The sequence below is a fragment of the Chiloscyllium plagiosum genome, unplaced genomic scaffold (assembly GCF_037043375.1).
Source record: "Chiloscyllium plagiosum isolate Xiang-an unplaced genomic scaffold, Cpla_swu_hap1 HiC_scaffold_18, whole genome shotgun sequence".
Classification (NCBI taxonomy): Eukaryota; Metazoa; Chordata; class Chondrichthyes; order Orectolobiformes; family Hemiscylliidae; genus Chiloscyllium; species Chiloscyllium plagiosum.
This window is the reverse complement of record NW_028270156.1, coordinates 39,836,087-39,862,646: the sequence shown is the minus strand read 5'-3', so window position 1 is coordinate 39,862,646 and position 26,560 is coordinate 39,836,087. Positions and strand designations below refer to the sequence as shown.

General features: G+C 41.3%; 1 protein-coding gene across 4 annotated transcripts in view; it reads right to left on the bottom strand.

Moving 5' to 3' along the window:
• Positions 1-25,492, bottom strand: part of cyp2r1 (cytochrome P450, family 2, subfamily R, polypeptide 1) — a 75,853-nt gene extending 50,361 nt beyond the window's left edge. For 2 of the 4 annotated variants that reach the window (XM_087996529.1, XM_043705807.2), the window contains exons 1-3: positions 25,230-25,492; positions 15,061-15,202; positions 663-1,295 (exon numbers count right to left, since the gene is read on the bottom strand). In XM_087996529.1, the coding sequence (XP_087852655.1) occupies positions 663-1,295; positions 15,061-15,202; positions 25,230-25,469 (1,015 nt within the window). In that variant the 5' untranslated portion in view covers positions 25,470-25,492. Of the gene's footprint in view, positions 1-662; positions 1,296-15,060; positions 15,203-21,372; positions 22,023-24,143; positions 24,545-25,229 lie in introns of those variants that run through there. The other 2 variants (XM_087996531.1, XM_087996530.1) reach the window with 2 other exon arrangements.
• Positions 25,493-26,560: the final 1,068 nt, after the last annotated feature.

The following is a 26,560-nucleotide window of genomic DNA, read 5'->3' as shown; positions in this document are numbered from 1 at the left end:
TCTTTATTTTGTTTCAGAAAGTACACTTATCATGAGAGCACTTTAGAGCTATTATATAAATTACTGCGATTAAGTGGGAATTGATAAGAAAATACTAATCTGATTAAGGTGTTCAAATGATAAAATCTTCAAGGTTTAACCTTGAATTTTCTCCATTGTTTAACTTACATTGAACTACTCTCTCCAACTCACCCATTATGTAATATTACTTTAAATAAATGAACTTTAACTGTAGGTATCATGTTAGTTTTTAAATTCTATCAGAAATGATAAAAATGGTGTGGGATCTCAGGAATTCACCGCTGATTCCATGAATAAATATATTGCTGCATTTACAGACATTTACAATGAGTTTTTTTTAAGTCATTGGCAAAAATAATTTGACTTTCAATCTATAACAAGGCATCTGCACTGAAAATAGTTTTTTTTTTAGTAGAACTGCACAACAAGTTTTGTTTAGAAATAATAACTGTACATTATCAATGAATTCAAGTGAGCAATGATATTTAATCATTTCAAATTACATTTGATTAAATTTTTCCCACAAGGACCCAAGTGAGAATGAAGGTGGTTGAATTTCACAATAAGAATTGTAAATTAAATATTCCATCCTCTCATACTATCTGTGAAATAACAGTCCAATTCTATTGCTGTTTACTCACCCTGAATATTTGGATACAGTGCCATGTACAAGATGGCCCATCTAAGTGCATTAGTTGTAGTCTCAGTTCCAGCTATAATAAGTTCACCAACTGTAAAAATTAAGTTTTCTGTTGATAGGGAAGATTCAGGATCATTCATGTTATTTTCCAGTTCATCCAAATATGAATCAATCAGATGCCGGGGTTTCTGTGAGGTTCTGTTTTGTGAAAACCGCTGTATAATCTTTTGTAGAAAGTCATACACCTCTGCTGCATTTTTAAATAAACGCTTATGTTTTCCAAAAGGCAGGATCCCAATCCAAGGGAAAGCATTAAATAAAAATGCCCATACACTGGCTGCCAGTTCGATATTTTCACTAAATATCTCAATCATGTGCTGATACTCTTTATCATCATATGTGAAACGCTCTCCAAAAATGATTAGGTTTGTGATGTTGGAAACTGCATTAGTTACAAGCCACTTGGCATCAAAAGGCTTTCCTTTGTATGTGTCAATAGCATCTAAAAAAAACATACATTCCTCAGAAATTTTGCTTTCAAAGTCCTTTTGACCTGGTCCAAAACAGCGAAAGCAGTTGACAGCAATCTTACGATGATCAGTCCAACCACGACCATATTTGGAGTTCAACAGCCCTAGGAACAAAAATTTTCATTTTAAAAAATGCAATACTGTAGTCGTATCAATGCCATTAAGTTGACTAAGTTATGAAGATTAGAATTGGTCTCAAGTGACAAAATTGATCATCGTGGACCAATTCTTTTCTAATTAACAATCCCACTGGTTGGATAAATCCCCCAGATAGTGGCATAATGATATTCAGGCAGGAGAAAGTAGCCCTAAGTGGCTTTGCAATTGACTCTGGATCGATAATGATTTCATAGTGTCAGGTTAGACATAAACAAGGATATATGCTGCTGTTTATCATGTACTGTCTCCCTCAACTGCTGAGACCATATTTCTTCATGTTGAATATAATTGGAAGAAGTATAAAGGGTAGAAGGGCTGAGAGTGTTCTCTAGCTGAGGGCTGAAGCATCCATCACCAAGAGCAGTTTGCTGGCATCACCACTCACCCATTTGCCAGAGAGACCTTGCCAAAGGTGGTATGAATATCACATATGTCATAATGACCTTGTCCTCATCCATCTACCCATCACAGCTGCATCTGTCCAAAACTACGTTAATAGGAATAGTTACAGAAACAAATTTCCATTTTCACGTCGAGACATTCTCTATTGTATTGTGTGGTACCACCAGTATGTAAATGGAATTAATCCAGAAAAGTTCTAACAACGCAGAATTGGCCATCCATAAGCCACTTACGGCAGCAACAACAGAAGAATTTTATGATGGCCCAGCATATCCCTCACTGGTATTACCATAAAGCAAGGGAATCAATCCTCTTTCATTGATTATGTATGGCAACATGTCAGGAGGAACACCAAGTCTATCTAAAAATGAAGTACTAACCTGGGAAAACTAATAACATAGGGCTAGATACATGCTGAACAGCAGAAATAGCATGTTAAAAACAACTAAATTATTCCACAACCTGTGGATCAGAGCAAAGCTCAGGAGTTTTGCCATATCCCAGTCATGAAGAGTAATGAACAATAAACAAACAACAGGAGCAGGCTCCACAAACATCTGATCATCAAGACTGAAGTAGACTAGCAAAAGACAAGTCTGAAACATTGGCAATCCTAGTAATCTCAAGCAAATGATTGATCTTGGCCTCCTCTTTGTTTTGTGAGGAAGTTTAGACTTGAAAGGGTGAACTAACATCATGAGAGATGTTCTGCAAATCGGGATGTAAAAATCTGTTCCTGTGATGAGCTCTTCAGCATTGTTAGAGTTCTATGCTTGTAACCAATGCAGTGTGAGAATGTTTCCGTAGCTGTAATGTAAACTTACTTTTAACTTAAGGCCTATGTCTCACAAGGGACCATCATAAACTTTAGACACTATTTTCTGAACTATTAGATAATATGTAATAAATGTTTTTATCATTTGATAAGATTGAGGAGATCTTCTGCTGGAGACATTGCGTGGGCAACACTCCCCACATGCTATCTTTATAGTGGGCTAATACCAGGAAGGATGTTTTGTGGCAGTGACTATATCCAAGAAATTCAAATAGTTTTAGAAGAAACCCACACATATACAATGGTGATTATGATTGTTGTGGGCATCTAAGATTTCATTTAGTTAAAATACATGAGATGGTAGCAGTGCAGGCACCACCGTCAAGTAAAATAAGTTAGCGATGACAGACTGAGGAATCTTCAGTTTTGCAAAAATACAGCTATCCAAGAAGAAGAAAAATATTAAGCCAGAAGTCTGAGAATGTACCTTTAAATATTCAGCAGCCTGATAGCAATCAGAGCCTGTCAGCTTCTGTCAGAGCACAGCCAGCATTAAGAATGTTGTAAGCCTGTCTATAAAAGCTCAAATCAATTAGAATTCTTGAAAAATGTTGAAAAAGCCTTGTGATGACAAAGCAGAGTTTCAGTGACAGTTGTCAATATCAGACAACCTGTATGAGTTAAGAGCCTTAAAGAAAGGGTGAAATATTTTATTTTCAAAAGGAAAATTCTAGGCTGAGAAGCTGAAAGGAAGATTAACATGCTACATTAAGCAAATGAGTATTGTTACAATTGTTTCAAGAATTAGGAAATTCATTGTTATAAAAAAAGTAACTTTATTGTAAAAATTGGGAAAACAGCAGTTTAACTTGGCCAATCACATGGAAAATTGAAGACAGAAGAAGAGTTTATTCAAATTTGTCTTAAAGGGGAAAACCAAGTTCTTTCAATGTTCAAGTAAAAATATTTATTTAAGAAGTCAGCATTTTATTCTGTGTAAAATGGGAAAAAGATGTCGCCAAAGAATGAGAAAGGGATGAATCCTTCATTGTGCGAGAAATCACAGCAAAGGAGAAGGAAACAGCTCAAGAAAACAGATTTCCTTCCATTTGTACAAAACATAAAAATACTGTATTTCTTCACCTTTAAGGCACCTCAGTGCTTGAAAACATTTTTTAACAGCAAAATAGGATTATTCTGAAATATACAGAACATCTATAGTTCTAATTCACAGAAATTAAGGAAAATTTCTGAAAAAAATACCAAAGTTAAAATTCTTTGTGATGAAGCTTTGTTAGTAATTTATCTTCATATGATCTTTGGAAAACTTGCTGAAGCGAACTCAACGCTTAACACAATTGAACAATTTATAACTGAGTAGTAAAATCAACTACATCTGCAAATTTATTTTTTAAAAGTTTCTGCAACAGCTTTCTTGGAAATTGTTTAAAGAAAGGCAATGGAGTTAAAAATAATGAAAATGGAGAAAGATATACACCTCAAAATGCTATAACATGTTACCAGATGGTTCTGAATTTGTGGCCTGATTGTAAAATGGCCTCAGTTACCTACCTGCAGTAAGTCATAAATTATCTAGAAATTAAGAACATTAGGAGCCTTCCACCATTTAGTAAGATCTTGAATAATCTTATACCCCAAACTCACCTTCCTCACTATTCCAAAAGCCCTTAATTCTCTCAGTAGCCAAATATCTTTCAATCTCTGCCTTAAATATAATCAGTGACTGAACACCACTGCTCTCTGGTATAGAGAATACCAAAGATTCATGAAGTTCTGAGTGAAAAAATATCTTCTAATCTCAAGCCTAAGTGAACTTTTCATATTCCGAGACTGGTTCTAAATTCTCCAGCCAGAGGAAACATCCACCTTGTCGAGCCTTGAAATAATTTATAATGCTTTTGTTTGATCATCTCTCAGGCTGGGGATTTTGTTTTATTCATTCATGAGTCTTGGGTATAGCTGGCAATTATTGCCCATCCCTAGATTCCCTTGAGAAGTGGTGTGGAGCTACATTCTTGAAGCACTTCAGTCCATTTTGTGTAGGTGGATCCACAGTACTGTTAGGGAGGAACTTCCAGCTTTTGACCAAGAGACACTGAGGAACTATATTTCCAAGAAAAATATTTCCAAGTCAAAATGGTGTGTGGCTTGTAGGTAGTGGTGTTCCCATTTCTCTGCTGTCCTTAGCTTCTTGATGACAGTGATCATGGATCTGGAAGGTGCTGTCTAAGGAGCATCAGTGAATTTCTGCAGTGCACCTTGCAGATGGTCGAAAGAGTGGACGTTTGTAGATATGGTACCAATCAAGCGGGCTGCTTTGCCCTGGATATGTTGAGCTTCTTGAGTGTTGTTGTGGCTGCATTCATCCAGGCAAGTAGGGAATACCTCCTGTCTCCTTGAAGCTTGTGCACCATTTACAAGGCACTCCTGACTTGTACACAGGCCTTAGGAAGACTGTGCTTATGTGGCAGGTCCAGTTCAGTTTCTGGTCAATCCCCCAGGATGTTGTTTAATTAATGGTAACACAATTGAATGCTAAATGATGATAGTTAGATATTCTTTTTTGTGAGATGGTCATTGCTTGGCACTAGTGCAATGCGAATGTTGCTTGCCAATTGTCAGCCCAAACCTGTATCCATGGACTGCTTCAGTATCCGATGAGTTTCAAATGGTACTGAGCTTTATGCAATCATTGGCAAACATCCCCACTTCTGACCTTATGATGAAGGGAAGGTCATTGGTGAAGCAACTGAAGATGGTTTGGCGTAAGATACTATCCTGAGGAACTCCTACAGAGATATCAGGGAGCTGGGATGATTGACATCCAACAATTACAACCATCATCCTGTGTGGCAGATATGACTCCAATCAATGGAGAATTCAAACCAATTTCAATTGATTCCAGTTTGGTTAGGGCAGATCAGTTAGATGCAGCCTTGAAGAGCAGGTTATTGCTAAGCAGGTGCTGCTTAGCACTATTAATGACACCTTCCATCATTTTACTGAAATCGAGAGTAGGCTGAGGGGATGATAATTGGCTGGGTTGGATTTCTCCTGGTTTTCATGTATAGAACATACCTGGGCAATTTTTCACGTCGGGTAAATGCTAGTATTATAACAGTACTGGAACAGCTTGGCGTGGGAGTAGCAACTTCTGGAGCAAAAGTCTTCAGTACTATTGCCTGAATGTGGCCAGGGCCTGTAGTCTTTGCAGTGTCTAATATCTTCATGTATTATTTGATGTGCAGCTGTTCAATTGGCTCGAGACTGGTATCTGCAGTATTGGCATAATTGGAGGAGGCCTATCTGGATCATCCACTTGGCAATTTTGATAGAGGATTGGTGTGAATGCTTCAGTCTTATCTTTTGCACTGATATTTTGGGTTCCCCCATTATTGAGAATGGGGATATTTGGAGAGCCTCCTCCTCCATTGACTTGTTTAATTGTCCACCACCATTCATGATTGGATGTGGCAGAGGTTAGACCTGATCCACTGGTTTTGGAATAAAGGCACAGCTGCAACCTAATTTCCCAACAAGCAAGATGTTTAGTTCTCTGTCAATGGTTAATTATAGAATTATACAAAGTAGGAGCAGGGGAACGCCAATTGAGGCCCTTTCACCATTCAACATGACCATGGCCGATTCTCTATCTCAGTGCTACCCTGCTTTCCTTCAATATCACCTGATACCTTTAGCCTTTAGAAATCCATCTATTTATTTTCAAAATATAGTCAGTGACTCGATCACCAGCCTCTGAGTGAAATGTCTGAAATGGCCTACCCTTTTCCTGGAAAGGTGAACATTTGTCTGGACCCCTGGTCAAGGGGTAAAGCCACTCCTGTATCCAGCTTGTCCACGCCTGTCAGAGTTTAATACATTTCAATGAGATCCCCTCTCAATCTTCTAAACTCTAGTGAATACAGACCCAGTCGAACCAATCACTCCTTATATGACAATCCTATAATACTTTGAATCAGTCTGATGAAATTCCTCTGTACTCTCTCCATGGCAAAAATACTTTTTCTTAGGTAAGGAAATCAAAACTGCTCGCAATTTTCTAGGAGTGGGCTTACCAAGGCTCTGTACAGCTGCAGTAAGGCTTCCTTGCCTGACAGACTCACTGCTGTTCTCAAACCCTCTTGCCAACATATCATTTACTCTGCTAACTTCTTGCTACATCTGTGTGTTTGCTTTCAGTGTTCTATATACATAGACACCCAGGTCCCTTCATACATCAATCTTTACCCACCATTTATCGCTGGTTCCTCAAGTGAATGCTTTTGGCACCACAAGTGGCCTGACTGTACAGGAAGGGAGGAAGAAGAAAGAAAGCGTGATAATGATTGGGATTCATTAGTTAGGGGAACACAAGTGTGTCTGCAGCTATAGACGTGACTCGAGGATGGTGTGTTGCCTCCCTGGTGCTAGGATCAGGTATCCAAAAAGAAAAGGATGACAAGACAGAGGTTGTGGTATACACTGGTTCCAATGATATAGGTAGAATGAGGCACGAGGTATTCCATCAAGAATTTAGGGAGTTCGGTGGTAGGTTAAAAAGCAGGAACTCAAAGGTTGTAATCTGTAGATTACTCCTAGTGCTATGTGCTAGTGGGTCCAGAAATGGGAGAATAGGGCAGATGAACATGTATCTCAAGAGTTGGTGCAGAAGGGATTGTTTTAGATTTCTGTATCTTAGAACCATTTCTGGGGATAATGGAACTTGTACAACCAGGACAGACTGTACTTGAACCAGAGTGGTGCCACCATCTTTGTAGGTAGAAACACTATAGTTCTTGGAAGAGTTCAAACCATATGGAGGGGGAGGGATACAGAGCATTAGTACAATAGTAACTCAGCATAGTTTAGCATGGGGACCAAGGCAAAGGCAGTTCAGCCTTGCTCAGTTTCAAGGGATAAAGGGAGAGGCAGATTGACCTCCAATGCAAGGATTACTTTCGGCAAGATAGATTAAGGGTGTGGATTGAAATGTGGAATTGCAATGTTGTCGTCATCACAGACACATGTTAAGGGAGGAGTGAGACTGCAGTAAGGAGGGATGCTATCTTTAAAGGATCTTTAAGTGAGGCCTTGTGGGGATAGCCTGAGAATAAAAAGGAGGCAGTCACATTGTTAGGAGTATATTAGAGACCCCCAAACAGTCAGTGGGCAATAGAAGAGCAGATATGTAGACAGCTCACTAAAGTGTGTTAAAATAAAAATATGGTAATTACATTAGGAGATTTCAATTTCCCCAACATTAATTGGAAAAGTCATAGTGTAATGGGTTTGGAGGGATCAGATTTCTTGAAATATATTCAGGAGAGTTTTCCCCACAACAGCATGTCGGAGGTCCAACAGGGGGCAATGCAGTGCTGGGCCTAATTCTGGGGAAAAAAAGCCAGACAGGTCTTTGGGGTGGCAGTGGGTGGGGGGGAGCACTTTAATGCCAGGGACCAGAACACCTCATACATTTTATGTTTGCTGTGGGAAAAGAAAATGACCATCTACAAAAAATGGGGTTTGGACAGGGGGAAGGCAGGTTTTATTAAAATAAAGCAAGATCTGGTCAAAGTAGACCGGAAACAGTTACTTCTGAGTAAATCTACTGCAGAACAGTGGGAGGGTTAAAATTGGAATTAGCGAGAATACAGGCCCAACATGATCCTTTTAAGGTGAAATGGAGGAGCAACTAGTCCCGAGAACCCTTGATGTCTAGGAATATTCAATACTGGATAAGAAGGAAAAGAACGTCTTTTAATAGGTACAAAAGGAGCAAATCAGCAGAGTAGCATTTAGAAAGTGCAGGAGGGAATTTAAGAAAGCAACTAGGCAAGCAAAGAGGAGGCAGGACAAAACACTGACCGGTAAGATCAGAGAGAATTCCCAAATATTCCACAAGTATATCCAGAGGAAGAGAATAACCTGGGAAACGGCTCATTTGGGATAAAAGGGGAAATTTGTGCATGGAGCTAGAAGTCTTTGGTTCAGTGTTAAATGAGTACTTCACATCTGTGTTCACTTTGGAAAAGGAGGATGTTGATTCAGAATTTGGGAAGAGGGATTCTGAGATTCTTAAGCAGATTGACACAGGGACTGAGAAGTTATTGGAGGCTTTGTCAGGCTTAGAAGTGAGAAAATCCCCATTTCCAGATGAGTTGTATCCCAGGCTGCAATGGGAAATAAGGGAGGAAATGACACAGACTCTGATCCAAATTTTAATTCCTGTCTAGCTACAGGGAGGTGCTATAGAACTGAAGGACAGCTAATATGGTTCAACTGTTCAAGAAGGATTTTAGAGGTAAATCAGGAAATTACAGAAAGTCTCATCAGTTGTAGGGAAACTGTTGAAGAAAATTTGGAAGGAGATAATTAATCTTCACTTGGAGAGGCAAGGTTTGGTCAGTGACAGTCAGCATGACTTTGTTAGAGGTCATTTCTACAAATTTGATGGTAAGTTTTGAGGAGGTGACCAGGTGCAGAGGGAGGTTCGTGCAGTTGATATTGTTTATCTGGATTTCAGCAAAGTTATTGATAAAATCTTTCTGATAAAGAATCTTAAAGCACTTGGGATCCAGGGAAACTTGGCAAGTTGGGTTCAAATTTGGCTTCATGGCAGAAGACAGTATGGTGGTAGAAGACTACTTTTGTGACTGGGAGCTGGTGTCCAGTGATGTACTACAGGGATTAGTGCTGTGCCCCTTATTGTTTGTGTAGTTTATAAATAATACAAAAGAAAATATGAGGAGTGGGGGAATGATAAGTAAGTTTGCAGATGACACAAAGACAGGCCAGATAGTTGACAGTGATGAACAATGTCTTAGATTACAGTAGAATATAGACAGATTGGTCAGATGGACAGATCATTGGCAGATGTGTGAGGTGATGCATTTTGCAAGAAGGAATAAGACAAAGAGTACTTCATAAATGGCAGGGTATTAGAAGCTTAAAAGAAACAGACAGTCCTTGTTTGTCCGCAGATTCTTGAAGCAGCAAGATAGGTTAATAGGGTTTTTAAGAAGGCATATGGAACACTTGCTTTATCAGTCACGGCATAGATTCTGAGAGCAGGGAGGTTATGTTGGAGCTGTACAGGACTTTGGCAAAGCCACAGCTGGTATACTGTGCGCAGTTCTGGTCACCGCACTATAGAAAGAAAGTAATTGCACTGGAGGGAGTGCAGAGGATATTCACCAGCATGTTGCCTGGGATGGAGCAGTTTAACTGTGAAGACAGGCTAGATAGGCCTGAGTTCCTTCTTTTCAGTAGAGCAGGCTGTGAGGGGATCTGATTGAGTGTGTAAGATTATGAGAGGCATGGACAGGATGGATGGAAAGCAGCTGTTCTCGCTCGTTGAAAGGACATTAAGGAGAGACCATAGTTTTAAGGTGAAAGGCAGGGGTTTCAGAGAGGATTTGTGGAAAACAGTTTTCACTTGCAGGATGGTGGAAATCTGGAATGTACTGCTTGGGGGTAAGTTGAGGTGGGAACCTCACAATATGCACCTGGATGAGCACATGAAACGTTGCAACGTTCAGGGTTATGGGCCAAGTGTGGGAAAGTTGGTCTGCTGTATCTTGAGAGTAGTTTTGCCAGTGCAGACTGAATGGGCTGAAGGTCGTCTTCTACCCTATATGATTGTAAGGTTTTATTGACCAAATGGACAACTTCACATTTTTCCCATATTACAGTGCATCTATCATGCATTTGCCCACACACTCAACTTGTCTCGATCATTGTGAAGCCTCTTTGCATCCTCCTCAAACTCGCAATATCATCTTGTTTTGTGTTGTCAGCAACCTTGGAAATATTGCATTTAGTTTGCTCGTCCAAATCATTGATACATACGTGAATGGCTGGGATCTAATCACTGATTCCTACTGTATCTAATTTGTATCTGCCTTATTTACCTTCGCACTGTTAACTGATTCTCAATCCTCACCGGTATATGACTTGATTCTTCCCAGTTTTGTGTCATCTACAAATTTTGCAATTGTATCCTGTACACCCAATCAGTTTCTGTAAATGTGCTCACTGCAAATGGTGCATACCATAGCAATGCTGAGGATGTACCAGTAGAGGGGACTAAACTCAAAAGAATTTCCCCTAACTGTGTATTTAATCTCGGTTTTCCTCTACATTTATTCTTACAAAGGAAGACTTTCTGAAAGATTCTTCCAGTAACAATTAAGCAAAATGTACACTGGAAAAATTATATTTGAAAATAATATATTATTGAGGAATCTTTTTGAGCACAAAGTGTGTTTGAGGGGTGTGCATATTGGATCAAATGATAAGCTTTTCTACGTGCAACGTCTATACTGCTGAGTCTGCAGCACACCCATATTGGACCAGGGAATGCGCAAAGAGGCGTTTAGGTTGAATTTTGTGAGAAATCAGCTAATTGGCAATTTTGGGGAGCTCCATAGCAAGTTTCTCTCTGTAAACATTAGTGACTTTTCTCATGCTATTCTCTGCATTCAACACAATCTTACGGTGGCCTAGTCATGATAGCTTCATCTCAGCAATGGCGGAAGAGCTCACTACTAATGGCATCTCCCAAAGCTCCCACTACTTCCACCATTTTCAAAAGACCAGTCATGCACCGGGTCAGTGCTGCCAGCCAGGAGCTGTCCTTCCCTGTGCAGGTGGTGGCAAATTAAAAGAAAAGCTTCAGAGGGCAATAGGTATCACAGCTGACACTTCATTACAATACAAGAGGATGTTCATTAATATATTATAATGACCCAAGTTGACTGTGCCTCGCCTAATTCATCTTGGAAGCCTGTCTACTCTTTCCCTAATGCCCACTGCAGCATAGTATCTTCTTATCATTTAGTGTGGGATCATTCCATACTGGAAAGCCTTCAAACAATTGAAAATATTCACGTTTATTCAACAACAGCAAAAGCAAAGAGAAAACAAAACAAAACTGGCTGAAGTGTTGCTTCTAGGAACAGTCAGGGACTGCATGCCTCTTGAGCAGGAACAAATTTACAATGATTGTAGCACAACAATGATAACCCCTGCTGTGACTGCATCCATTAGTCACATTTCCAATGAACCTGTGTGGGGAACATCAGAAACCGAACAGGTCCTGAGTAATGTGAGCAGGCAATATTCACATTACACTCAAACAACAGTTTAAAATTGTCCTTGATACAATGGGGCATGGAGGACTCTGACAAAGAGAGCCATGGAATGCTTCTACATGGACCTTTGACATAGAGGAACTTATGATTCTGATGTAGGCAGCACAGGCCATGCCATGCAATTGCTATTGAAAATTGTAAGTGGGGTAGGAGGACTGAAAGCTTGTACCCACCAACTCAACCTACATCACCAGGGAAAGCGGACATTACATCATACAGCTTGTCAAATATTTACAGTTCAAGGTGAGAGGAATTCAGCAGTGTGCCTTAACACAGACAAGATCTCAGACTGTCTTTCGAACTGTGGCCTAAAAGTGATAGTTTTCTGTTTGCCTGTAATTACTTCTGCTACACAGAGGTGACAATGATCAATCTGTAATGGCCGATGACATGGTCGGGATCGCTTGTGATCTGGATGGACAGCCATGACTGGCAGGTGACCTAGCTGCTATCTGAACACTGTGCGGCTCCCGACTGACCTCCTGTGAATCCCTGGACCCATGGCACAGAACTGGCAGAACTAACCATGGCCCACACGTCAGACTGAAAAGACATTAATTCCCTGACACCAGCCACTACTACAAGGAGGCAGCTCACCACAACCTTCTCAAGGCCACCAGGGATGGGCAATAAACACTGACTCAGTCAGCAGTGCCCACATCCTGTGAATGATTTTAAAAAAGGTAGCTGACTCAACATGTCCAACCCCCTGGACTGGTATTGGATACTGCTGTTGACTTATGTCTGGCTCTAGACTGTCTCACTGAACTCAGTGATTTATTCTCTTCAGACTTGAGACATGACCATTTAGTTGAAGCACATTCAGTGTGTTTGCCATATAAACTGCTGGCACATGGTGCAGCTATGATATTGACACAACAGCAACATGTGCACACCTTGACTGATCACAGCTGGTAACCATGACAAATTGGCTAGCTTTGTACCTGGCCTAAGTAACAAGGCAAGACAGAAGTCCTGGGAGGCTGTAAGCTCTAGCGGAGGGGACAAAGCTCATACAGATAAAGCAAAACAGGGATGCTGTGAACATCCAAGTAAGTGCAAAGCGAGCAAGTGTGAACCCTTGAGGTGCACCCTGGTCAAATGTATCAGATAGCTACCTGTTTCCTGCACACAGTGTAGCGCTGAAGCACACAACTATATTGTAAGTGTGTTTGATGTGCCTCAATGATGCAGTGAGGCTGGTATATGGGTCCGATGCTAACCTCCGTGGATGATATTCTGTGCATAGTTGGTTCCCATGGGTATACCCTAAGATATTGAGAATGCTGGCCAAGAAGGAAGCCCGAAGGAGTAAGCACTAGCTGTTATCGCAAGATACCTGCTCTGATGTTCTTTCCCAAATTGTCACCGTCTATTTTCTATATGGCAAGGCAGGGGATGGGGGGGGTGTACTTTAGATTAGATTAGATTAGATTAGATTAGATTACATTACAGTGTGGAAACAGGCCCTTCGGCCTAACAAGTCCACACCGACCCGCCGAAGCGCAACCCACCCATACCCTCTACATTTACCCCTTACCTAACACGACGGGCAATTTAGCATGGCCAATTCACCTGACCCTGCACATCTTTGTGACTGTGGGAGGAAACCGGAGCACCCGGGGGAAACCCACGCAGACACGGGGAGAACGTGCAAACTCGACACAGTCAGTCGCCTGAGGCGGTATTTGAACCCGGGTCTCTGGTGCTGTGAGGCAGCAGTGCTAACCACTGTGCCACCGTGCCGCCCAATGACATACTAATGACATGCAAGTAATTGCAAGTAGGCTTCCCTCCCCTTTCTGGACTCGTCATTTAAAACATGGCAGATTGAAACTTTTTTCTTGTTTCTTGATGTTGAGAACTTCATTCCTGTTGATCACATCATTTTTTTTTCTCAATTGACTCCCATTACCCACGTCATTCAGAAACTGCGAAGATGCCACCCATCAAGGTTGTGATGTCCACCTTATGATGCTGATAACAGACTCTTTTTTTAAAAATTTGCTGACTGATTACATTTTATTTAAAAAAGTAAATGGATTTTCCACTGGGATGACTGTGCATTCAATTTTTCTCACGGCTGGGCTTCGCTATAAAGTGCGATACTACCTGCAGCTGACAAAACCATTTTGTCGAAACATTTTCTTGGCCATTGTTACTGTCAGGCACCATTAAATTTTGAAGAAATCCAAACTTCCAGTAATTACCTGACAGCACAATGTCACAATATTTCACATTTTAAATAAAAACAAACTCTATTTAAATCAAATAGAAATTAAAGCCAGCACAAGAGCTTAACACTGGAGCTTATAAAAACATGCTGCACACTGAGTGCTATTTTTCACTCATCACTCACCCCCTGCAACCTCCCTTGTCTTATGAAATATTGAAGATTGTTTTATTTCTCCTGAGGTCTACCAAAGGCATGCTACAGTACTCCAGAATATGCTTCAATTGTCTTGGTTATTCTAGCTATTCCTCTAAGTAGACATTTCACATAGATCCTTCCACTAAATTCTAGCTAAGCAATCCTCCAATTTTCTTTAAAGACTCTTGGTATCTTCGACTCCATGCCTTTGGACATACATAGACAGCTTTTCCCCAGCTTGATCCTGCAGCTGCTTGCAAGCTGCTTTATTCCACACGCTCTGTGAAGATCACTATAGATTTCTTCCATAGCCTCCAAGTTAGAGAAAATCTTCCAGCTGCATGATCATCACAAAATTACATTAACAAATGCACAGATAAAATAACAAAACAATCTTCCAGCTCCACAATTTGTGTCCACGATAACAGGGTGTGCTTTGAAATGATTCAATCAGAAATGCAAACAAATAATTCTATTTTTAACAACTCTTTGATTCTGTAACTCATATGCATAATCTATATTGCTAATGGATGTAATTGCCCTCGCTCCAGATTCTCTTCCTCTAGTGAAAGTTTAGAAATGGATTATTCCTTGTTCAGGTAGAAATGGATTATTCCTTGTTCAAGTATTTCACCAGCACCTTTGATCATTCAAGACAAACACAGGCCACTATTTAAGTGAAATAATCCTAGACATATTTTAATTACACTTGCATCAGAATTGTTTTTACGAGGTTCACAACCAGATAGACCCACTTTCTAAAGTTAATGTTAATTCCTAAAATAAAAGTTATATTCTAAAATCTGCGATGATTAACTTGATATTTGCAACATTATGCATGTGCATTCTTTCCTGCTTTATTTTTGTCATACATTTTCAATATACATATCCCATCGACAGATTTAAAAGCAATCAAAAAGAAATTGGGATACAAAAGATATGGCCAAATATAATTTTTATGATGAATGATATTTAACATATTAGGTTACCTCCCATGTTTGTCAGCTTTTTGAAGAGAGGTAGCGATGGTCTGTCCGCAAAAATATCACTCTGCCGAACAAGACATTCTTTGATTGCATCATACCCATTCACAATAATAGTTGATATGCCACCAAGATCAAGGCTGTAAATCTGGTAAATAAGAAAGTGACATTTATAAAGTAAGTTAAACGTTTAAACCATTCTACTATAATACACTATACATGTGAAATAACGGTGTAATTTGAAATCTTTGAAATTTAAATGGGAGTCATGGTGGGCACAGCTGACATATATAAACGAGTAGTTAATAATGGTACTAAGATATTCCATAAACGTATCAAATATTTTATATTTTTGCTCAATAGTGGGAAGGCTAGTACTTCCAAATAACATCACACTAATAAGATAACAGACTTAGAATCTATGAAGGTTTGACTTTGCAACTTGTTTTATCAACTTCTGGTTTGCACCTTATACTTTGTCATAGTTTATAACTCATCAAGGCAAGGGAATGGAAAACTGGCGAACAAATATAGGAACATAGAAAACAGGACCAGGAGTAGGCCATTTGACCCTTCGAGCCTGCTCCAGCATTCAATCAGATCATGGATGATCATCCTTTTCAGTACCCTCTTTCCACTTTCTCCCCATACCCTTTGATCCATTCAGCCCAAAGAATAATATCTAGTCCTTCTTTAAAACATTCAATGTTGTGACCGCAACTGCTTTCTTTGGCAGTGACTGTCACAGGCTCACCATTCTCTGGGTGAAGAAATTTCTCCTCATCTCAGTTCTAAATGGCCTACCCCTTAGAATATGACTTTATGAAATAGAACATACAACAATACAGCACAGAACAAGCCCTTCGGCCCACGATGTTGTGCCAAACATTTATCTTAGCTTAAGCACCTATCCATGTACCTATCCAATTGCCGCTTGAAGGTCACCAATGATTCTGACTCTGCCACTCCCACAGGCAACGCATTCCATGCCCCCACCACTCTCTGGGTAAAGAACCTACCCCTGACATCCCCCCTATACCTTCCACCCTTCACCATAAATTTATGTCCCCTTGTAACACTCTGTTGTACCCGGGGAAAAAGTCTCTGACTGTCTACTCTATCTATTTCCCTGATCATCTTATAAACCTCTATCAAGTCACCCCTCATTCTTCGCCGTTCCAATGAGAAAAGGCCTAGCACTCTCAACCTATCCTCGTACGACCTATTCTCCATTCCAGGCAACATCCTGGTAAATCTCCTCTGCATCCTCTCCAAAGCCTCCACATCTTTCCTAAAATGATGCGACCAGAACTGCACACAGTACTCCAAATGTGGCCTTACCAAGGTCCTGTACAGCTGCAACATCACCTCACGACTCTTGAATTCTATCCCTCTGTTAATGAATGCTAATACACCATAGGCCTTCTTACAAGCTCTATCCACCTGAGTGGCAACTTTCAAAGAGCTATGAACATAGACCCCAAGATCCCTCTGCTCCTCCACCTTACTAAGAACCCTACCATTAACCCTGTATTCCGCATGCTTTTTTGTCCTTCCAAAATGGACAACCTCTCACTTGACAGGGTTGAACTCCATCTGCCACTCCTCAGCCCAGTTCTGCATCATATCTAAGTCCCTTTGCAGCCGACAATAGCCCTCCTCACTATCCACAACTCCACCAATCTTCGTATCGTCTGCAAATTTACAACTGACCCACCCTTCGACTCCCTCTTCCAAGTCATTAATAAAAATTACAAACAGCAGAGGACCCAGAACTGATCCCTGCAGAACTTTACTTGTAACTGGGCTCCAGGCTGAATATTTACCATCCACCACCACTCTCTGACTTCGACCTATCCAACTGGCCAAGTTTCCCACTATCCCATGTCTCCTGACTTTCCGCTTAAGCCTACCATGGGGAACCTTATCAAATGCCTTACTAAAATCCATGTACACTACATCCACTGCTCTACCCTCATCCACATGCTTGGTCACCTCCTCAAAGAATTCCATAAGACTTGTAAGGCAAGACCTACCCCTCACAAATCCGTGCTGGCTGTCCCTAATCAAGCAGTGTCTTTCCAGATACTCATAAATCCTATCCCTCAGTACCCTTTCCATTACTTTGCCTACCACCGAAGTAAGACTAACTGGCCTGTAATTCCCGGGGTTATCCCTATTCCCTTTTTTGAACAGGGGCACAACATTCGCCACTCTCCAGTCCCCTGGTACCGCCCCTGTTGACAGTGAAGACGAAAAGATCATTGCCAACGGCTCTGCAATTTCCTCTCTTGCTTCCCACATAATCCCAGGATTTATCCTGTCTGGCCCGGGGGACTTGTCTATCCTCAAGTTTTTCAAAATGCCCAACACATCTTCCTTCCTAACAAGTATCTCCTCTAGCTTACCAGTCCGCTTCATACTCTCCTCTTCAACAATACAGTCCCTCTGATTTGTAAATACTGAAGAAAAGTATTCATTCAAGACCTCTCCTATCTCTTCCGACTCAATACACAGTCTCCCACTACTGTCCTTGATCGGACCTACCCTCGTTCTCGTCATTCACATGTTTCTCACATACGCATAAAAGGCCTTGGGGTTATCCTTGATCCTACCCGCCAAAGATTTTTCATGCCCTCTCTTAGCTCTCCTAATCCCTTTCTTCAGCTCCCTTCTGGCTATCCTGTATTCCTCAAATGCTCTGTCTGAACCTTGTTTCCTCAACCTTATGTAAGCCTCCTTCTTCCTCTTTACAAGACATTCAACCTCCCTCGTCAACCAAGGTTCCCTCACACGACCATCTCTTTCCTGACAGATACATACATATCAAGGACATGTCATATCTGTTCCTTGAAAAAGTTCCACATTTCAACGACATCCTTCCCTGACAGCCTATGCTCCCAACTTATGCTCCTCAGATCCTGTTTTGCAGCCTCCTATTTACCCTTCCCCCAATTGTAAAACCTACCCTGTTGCACGCACCTATCTCTCTCCATAACCAAGGTGAAAGTCACAGAATTGTGTTCACCATCACCAAAATGCTCACCCACTAACAAGCCCATCACTTGTCCCGGTTCGTTACCAAGTACCAAATCCAATATGGCCTCCCCTCTGGTCAGACAATCTACATACTGAGTTAGAAAAGCTTCCTGGACACACTGCACAAACACCGCCCCATCCAATCTACTTGATCTAAAGAGCTTCCAATCAATATTTGGGAAGTTGAAATCGCCCATGACTACTACCCTGTGGCTTCTGCACCTTTCCAAAATCTGTTTTCCAATCTGTTTCTCCACATCTCTGCTGCTATTGGGGGGCCTATAGTAAACACCCAACAAGGATCCCTCCTTATTCTCCTAAACTCAAGTAAATATAGTTTGAACCAATCCAGATCTCACTTAATACTGAGGTCCTGTCATTCAGGACTCAATCTGATATGTCTGTGTTGTACTCTCGCCATAGCCAGAACATCCTTCCTCATAAAAAAGGAGACCAAAACTATACATTACCATTTTGGGCACTCAGCTTTTCCAGGTCATGAGTTGTACATTTAGATGCAAACAAAAGCTTATTTTAACAGCAGTAACAAATCTTATAACATGCTGAATCCCAAAGTCTATGTGAAATTGCATGGAATAAAAAGGTAAAAACAAATTTGAGAATATAACAAATACATGCTTTCAGTGTTAATAAGAAAAAATAAATTCAACATTTGTGTCGGAAAATTTCAGAAATTGTGATTAAAAGAAATTACAATAGAATTTTGAGGAAGGCATGAAGGGCAATGTAAAGGTTCCTGTTGACATAGTAGCTGTAAAGAGACAACGTTGGGATAATGTCACTAAAAGATGAAGGAGGTTTGCTTATGGTCAACAGTGAAAACATTGCAGAGTTTAAGTAAACTGGTGGTGACTTTCAACAGGATGTCGCCCACTCATCTGCAGTGACGTTGGAAAAACCATACAAACTACTGAAAATAGCACACGCAGAGAATCCCCATGGAAATGTACTTCCTTTGCTTCATTTTCATCCAGAAAATTGATATTGAGATTCTTTTGCCTGTCAACTTAAACTTGTATCCTTTGGCTAACAACCCATCAGCTACTGGAAATGGTACTTTATTCCTCCTTATTTGTTTTCTCAAAACTAGGCATTTTTCGGACTATTGCATGGAGCATTGTCTGGGGCAATTTGTTCATCCTCATACCTTCCTGTTTTCATTCTTGTATCTACCAAAATTTGTTTGGCAAGCCACATCCTCTTCCTCAGCAACTGTCTTCAACTCCAACTTATTTCACATAGGTTCCAACTGAAATTCCACCCATAATTATTGATAGCTCAGAGATTTTCAACATTCATTGAATGCTGTTCTTACTGAGGTGCACCACAAATGGCAGTGGCACCACACTTATGTTCCAGACTTTAACTGGATACGTAAAGATATGAAAGTTGAGCATCACCTGTTTAATCACATATAGATCCGTGGCAGAAATGCATGACCCTGAGTTCCCATCATTCTCGAATTGACAACGACTAGACTTGTTCAAAAATTTAGAACATGGATACAAAATTGCCTAAAGGACTGATAGAGAATAGTGATGGTAGGTGGTTGTTTTTCAGACTGGAAGGCAGGAAGATATATATATATAATGATGTTTCTCAGTGGTCACTATTCTAACTACCACTTCTTTATGTATATATTGTGCATAATATATATATAAAACACATACAAAAGCTAATGCATTTTAGAAATTATGATATATGTATAAAATATATTGCATATTAAAATAACCTGTATACAGATTAAAAATATAAAGTATGTGCAGGAATAAATGAAGACATACATTTATCTATCTTTTTAGGTGACAGAACATATCTATAGGCTGCTGAAAGAATCCATATAATATCCCAGAGTTCATTAGCAGAGAAATAGAATGCAAAAGCAAACAGGCTATGCTAAGTCTTTATAAAACACTGATTAGATCTTATCAGCAGTAATGAGTTTGCTTTTGGGCACTAAATTTTAAGAAGGGTGCCAAGTCCTTAGGTACATGCGATTTGTTACTCTGACCGGGGGATGAGAAACGTCAGTTATTTGGAAAAACTGAAGACACTGGACTTATTGTCCTTAACACAAACACAGCTAAGAATAGACTTGATGGAAATAGTCCGAAAGATGCCTAGTTTTGAGAAAACGAATAAGGAGAAGTAAAGTACCATTTCCAGTAGCTGACGGGTTGTTAGCCAAAGGATACAAGTTTAAGGTGACTGGCAAAAGAACCAGAGGCGACAAGAGGACATTTATTTTAAGACAGAGTTATTGTGATTTGGAATGTCTACCTGAAAGGGTGATGGATGAAGATCCAATAGTTACATCCAAAAGAGAATGAGATAAATACTTGAAGGGAAATGTTTAAAGGAATGCAGGGAAAGAGCTGTGGAGTAACAGCTGACATAGAAATCCTGGGCAGAATGATCTCCTTCTGTGCAGTATAATTTTATGCTGTGTTTTATCAATATGAATAAATTTATTGAATTAAAGTATCTTCGTCATTACTAATATCACCAACATATTGATGAATGGCTGTTTGGTATAATCTAATTATGAAAGATCCAGCATCTACTTCTTTTCATTCAAGGTAGCTGAGGTATTGATTCCAAACCACCTTGGCACAGATCATAGAATATGCTCCACTCTGGGTGAGTAATTATGATACTAACTCTCTTTGGCATCTTATAAAAGGGGACAGAGTCAATAGTCGTCTGGAGTCCACTGGGATAGGTATCTTTGAGATCAATACCTCCTGCAATAGAACAATATTTTATGACAGCAGGTAACCCTGCTGTCACTATTTGAGGTTTGTAATCTACATACATTCCTAAGTATTGTACTGTACAGGAATTTATGTCAAAATAAAAGCTTTAGTAAGTGCATTGCTTCATCAATTTTTCAGGACACATATTGACTCTTAAGGTGCCTCAGCTGCACAGGAAGAAATGGAGAATGGGGTGCGTGCAGGAGGTGATGTCTGGGCCCAGAATGGAGTTTGAGGGTCTTGTCTGGATGTCATTAATACCAGGGAGCCTCTGATTCAGGCTGTTTTTCAGTGAGATCGTCTGACCCAGGAGAAGGAACAACAATCTGAAACTCACTTTGGGTTGCATTGGAAGCTCTCATCACTAATGTTTGCAGCAATGTTTCCCTACCACGAATGAAACAATATTCACATATCTGGCTTCATTCATCAATATTGACATGGTTTTCATAAACAAAACAGTGCACAGTTACAAGTAGAAGACATCCCAATGGTACTTTACAATGCAGTGGCCTCTGTGGTTGGCCACTTTTACATGGTGCCCCTCCAGTGGCTTTGCTCAGGATGAAGGCAGCCTGTTCACTGGTCTCTGTCTGAGGCTGAAATGCATCTGGTTAGTGCCCATAGCAGGCAGCCTCCTTCACTACACTTTGCTCCATAGATGCTCCTTTGTCAGAGGGGCTAAGGAGGCTGCTGCTGATGATGGCATCCCAGGACAGCTAGAAAGGTATACCAGCTGGAGATTAAGTGATATCCCTCTATCAGTTCATGTCAAAAAGTGTAACATGCAATTGGGAGGTGGTAACATAGTGGTATTGTCACTCAGCTAGTAATCCAGATACCAGGCCAGTGTTTGAGGGATAAAGGTTTGAATCCTGCCGTGGCAGATGGTGAAATTTGAATTCAGCAGATAGTGCAATTAAAAAGCTAGCATGATGGTAACGACATGACCTGAGACATGAGCTGGATATCTCCTCCATTCTCCAAACATGATCCTGCACTGTCTCAGAGCAATTCCACATGTGAGAGTAAATCTGCTGTTGTTAGTCTAAGTGAAGTCCCCTTTCCCATCACTCTTGAGACCCTCTGTCTTCACCCAGTTGAGCACAGTCATGTCTATACTCCATCTTCCAAAGGTTCTGCCTCAGTTACAGGGATTAGATTACTTACAGTGTGGAAACAGGCCCTTCGGCCCAACAAGTCCACACCGACCCATCGAAGCGCAACCCACCCATTCCCCTACATTTACCCCTTTACCTAACACTACGGGCAATTTAGCATGGCCGATTCACTTGACCTGCACATCTTTGGACTGTGGGAGGAAACCGGATCACCCGGAGGAAACCCACGCAGACACGGGGAGAATGTGCAAACTCCACACAGTCAGTCGCCTGAGTCGGGAATTGAACCCGGGTCTCTGGCGCTGTGAGGCAGCAATGCTAACCACTGTGCCACCGTGCCGCCCCTGTGCTCCTCACCAAATGCCATCTTAGCTAACCACACTGGAGGTGACTATATCTATCCTGGTATGGGATGCACATGTTAGGTGTGATGGTGCTTCTGCTGAGGTCTGCTCTGGATGTGCTTGGGCCAATAACGGTGCTGGGATTGATCACCGTACTTGGATGCTGAGACCTGTGGAAGACATAAGAAGAGAACACGAGAACCAGCCTTGGAGGGCAGAATGCTCTGCAGAACTGAGGCTTCCCCATATAATTTTGTTTGGCACACCATTAGACAAGGTGCTATTGGACAGTTTGGAGCACACTGCACCATGTAATGTATGCTTCCAGCTCATACTCTCCAGGTCACCATGGATATTCCTCGTGGTTAGCAATGCTAGCAAGGTCCATGGCTTCCTCCCATCTTGCTGGTGCTGACACATGGTTTTGGAACTTATCTTCTTGCATTGGGCCACTCATGGACATTACAGATCTGTTTCTCCTGTAAGGATAAAAGAGAGGGAGATGAGGAGCTTTTAGCCTCTGGCCAATGCAGTCACTCTTGTTCATTAGAAGCTGTATGATTCAGTCCTAGGTGTTCAGCAACTCTACAGCTCAGATCCATTTCAAAGTTTAGTAGGTAATCTGGGCACATTCATTTCCCGTGGCACTCTCAGGTAGATCCAGACACATGTATTAAATGGTGTGCCTGGTTGAGCCTGTTGTGGGTTTCTTTGGGTACCAGGTGTATATTCATGTGAAGTCATGTGAAATCTGGTCTTTCTTCAGATGAGGAGGATGCCAGTTTATGTGCAGCTCCCTCTTGTTGTAGCTCCATTCCTCTCTGCACTGTGATATTGTGAAAGATCGTGCAGATCAGTGACAGTGAAGAATGCCTCCAAATTTGTCCAAGTCCTTAAGCTGCATCTTGAGCAAACAGAAGACTTCTTCAATGACCTGGTGGTCATGTGGCACCTTTTATACCCCTCCACTAGCTCATTGATATTTTTCTTCAAAGGAATCAGCAGCTCAGTCTTCAGTGACTATCCTTCTTCTTCCAGAAGCTTAGTAATCAGTCTGAATGGACGAGAAAACAGCTGCAGGACACATAATTGTCACTGAATGAATGAGGCTTGGCATCTCCCTAGATAGCTAGCACAGATATGCAACTTCTGGTGGTCCCAAACTAGCTGGAAATTGAGGGAGTGAAATTTTTTGAGGTTACAGGACATTGGTAAGGCCACTTTTGGAATATTGTGTGCAGTGCTGGTCTCCCTCCTGTAGGAAGGATGTTATGAACATTGAAAGAGTTCAGAAAAGATGTACAAGGATGTTGCCAGGGTTGGACGATTTGAGCTATAGGGAGAGGCTGAAGAGGCTGGGGCTGTTTGTCCTGGAGCAATCAGAGGCTAAGGGGTAACCTTGTTGAGGTTTATAAAATCACGAGGGGCCTGGATACGGTAAATAGCAAGGTCTTTTCCCGGCTAGGACAAGTCCAAAAACTAGACAGCATAAGTTTAAGGTGAGACAGGAAAGAATTAAAAGGGACCTAAGTAGCACTTTTTCACAACAGAGCGTGGTATGTGTATGAAATGAGGTGCTAGAGAGGAAGTGGTAGAGGCTGATACATTGCAACATTTAAAGTGCATCTGGATAGGTATATGAATAGCAAAAGTGTTTAGAGTGATATGGGTCAAGTGCTGGCAAATGGAACTAGATTAGCTTAGGATATCTGGTCGGTATGGACAAGTTGGAGTGAAGGGTTTGTACAATTCTGGACTCTAAAGCTACCCATAAAGATCAAACAACAATACGCCTGTCTCTTTATTACCCTTTGAAATGGTTTGGCAGGCTGTCCAGTTCAAGGACAATTAGTGATGGGCAAAACAATTGCCAGTGATGTGCACATTCTACAAAAGGATTTTAAGGATGTTTTCAAGTGAGATAGTAATCATGGTGTCACATTCCATTTTCTATCATGAATGCCGAAGCAACACTAGATGCTCGGAATGGCTCTGTTTGGTCTGATGAGCTGTTTGCTCAGCAATGCACAACATGGTAGAAAATATAAATTGACATTTTAAGTGGATTATGGGACCAATCAATACTCCCACAGTAGTTAACTTATAGTTCATGAATGGGACCAGTAGAAGTCTTTAAGCTGCATGAAGTTTTCAGCGACAGTCATTTCCTGCTTCCCTCCCATCACTGGCAGGCTTCCAATGGCCTCTGTCAACTCATTACAACTCTCTTCTGGATGACTGCCAATCCTCCATAAACTTTGGCTCATCCATTATCCTTGTGTTCAGTGGCTCACAGAGACTTCTATTCTGCATTGTGCCTCATTTCCAGGTCTCACCCTCCAGTTCCGATCATCCCTTCGATCAGCTGGGAACTCTGTTCCTCGAGTTCTGAAGTCCTGTTTATCTTCTTCCTTTAGCTTTGCCTTCAGACCCTGTGCTGCAGAGTACCTGTCCCAACCTCTTTGCTTTCCATATCCTTTTACTTTCCTTTTAGAACCTTCTTAACACTTACAATTTTACTCAAGTTCTTGGTCAACTTCCTAATATCTCTTCCTTTGCTCAAATTTTGACCTTTTTCGGAAAAGGTACGAGAGAAATGCAGGTTATAAGTAACTGACGAAGTTTCTCTCTTCCTTTAACAGTAATGAAATATACAGATGCTCTGCACTTGGTGATCACGCTGCCAGCCGGACACACAGAGTACAAAGTCCATGTGTTCTTTTTCCATACTTTATCATTCACAACAACAGCTGAAATCCACGAGAGATCCACTAAAGAGCCAGCATTAATATCTCAAGTCCAAGATTACAAATGTTTGCAACAAATTTTGATGATACGGCCCTGATTGCAATCGAAGATCGATTTGTTTTAATAAATAAGTTTTAAGTCAGTACCTGTCCATGAATTTCACTCTGTTTCTTCAAGAGGACGTGTGGCTCATTGATGAGTGACAGGAGATTGCCTATGAGAGGGAGAGCGGTGGGACCCGGTGGGAACCCTCGCGGTCTCCTCTGTTTCAGGAGCTGCCGGACCAGCAGGAGACTCAACAGAAAAAACAACAAAGTGCCCAGGGCCGCGCACAGTTTCGAAAAGGGGGTCAACCCGAAGAGTGGCCGCGCTGCGTTCGCCGACATTGCTCACACACTCTCAGCACTTGTCGCTCATTGGAATGAGCTCCATGTGTCCGGCCTGCCGCCAGTCCCACCTGTTGATTGGACTGAGCCAGAGCAGCGGCTGTCTGATTGGCTGACGGCGATGTCACTCCGGCTGTGAGTGGTGTGTCCGGGACTCTGTGGCGGTCCCTGTGCTCCTGGCCAGGCGGGTTCCAGCGGCAGCGGCAGCAGCAGCAGCTCTCATGGGGGCGGAGTGTTGTTGTCCCATCATCAGCCCATCGAGTCATTCCGGGGGCCATCTCGAAGTGGAAGAGCGTCGTGAAGTTTGAACATTTTAAAAAAAAAGTAATCCAGAGGGTTACACGCTCCCTCTTTCTCTGGTTTAACTTGTTCAACACCAATATCCCGTTTAAATTACAGTCAAAAATCACACAACAACAGGTTTATTTGGAAGCACTAGCTTTCGGAGCGCTGCTCTTTCATCAAGTGGTTGTGGAGTATAATAAGATCGTAAGACAGAGAATTTATAGCAAAAGTTTACAGTGTGATGTAATCTTTTGCTATAAACTATAATTTTTGTTATAAACTATAAACTGTAAACTTTTGCTATAAATTCTGTGTCTTAATCTTATTCTCCATAACCAACTGAAGGACAGTGCACGAAAAGCTTGTGCTTCCAAATAAACCTGTTGGAGTGTAACCTGGTGTTGTGTGATTTTTACATTTGTCCACCCCAGTCCAACACTGGCATCTCCAAATTAGGTTTATTTAGAAGTACTAGCTTTCAGAGCACTGCTCCTTGGTCAGGTAGCTAGAGGAGTAGGATCACAGGACACAGAATTTACAGCATATGATCATAGTGTTGTACAACTGATGCCATATATTGAACAAACAGTATTTCAATTTCATCTCAAACATCAAAAACTGTAAGTACAACAAACTTTTATTTACCCACCTCCATAAACAGCGCTCCTCAAACATTCCAGAAGATTCCCCTGGCCTCGGAAACTATTCTGACGCCATTAGCCATGCGGCTGATGCAGCTGCCACCCCCACGCTGATTGATGATGTCACTTCTCCCCCCATCATGGCCACTCCCACGACCACTTCCG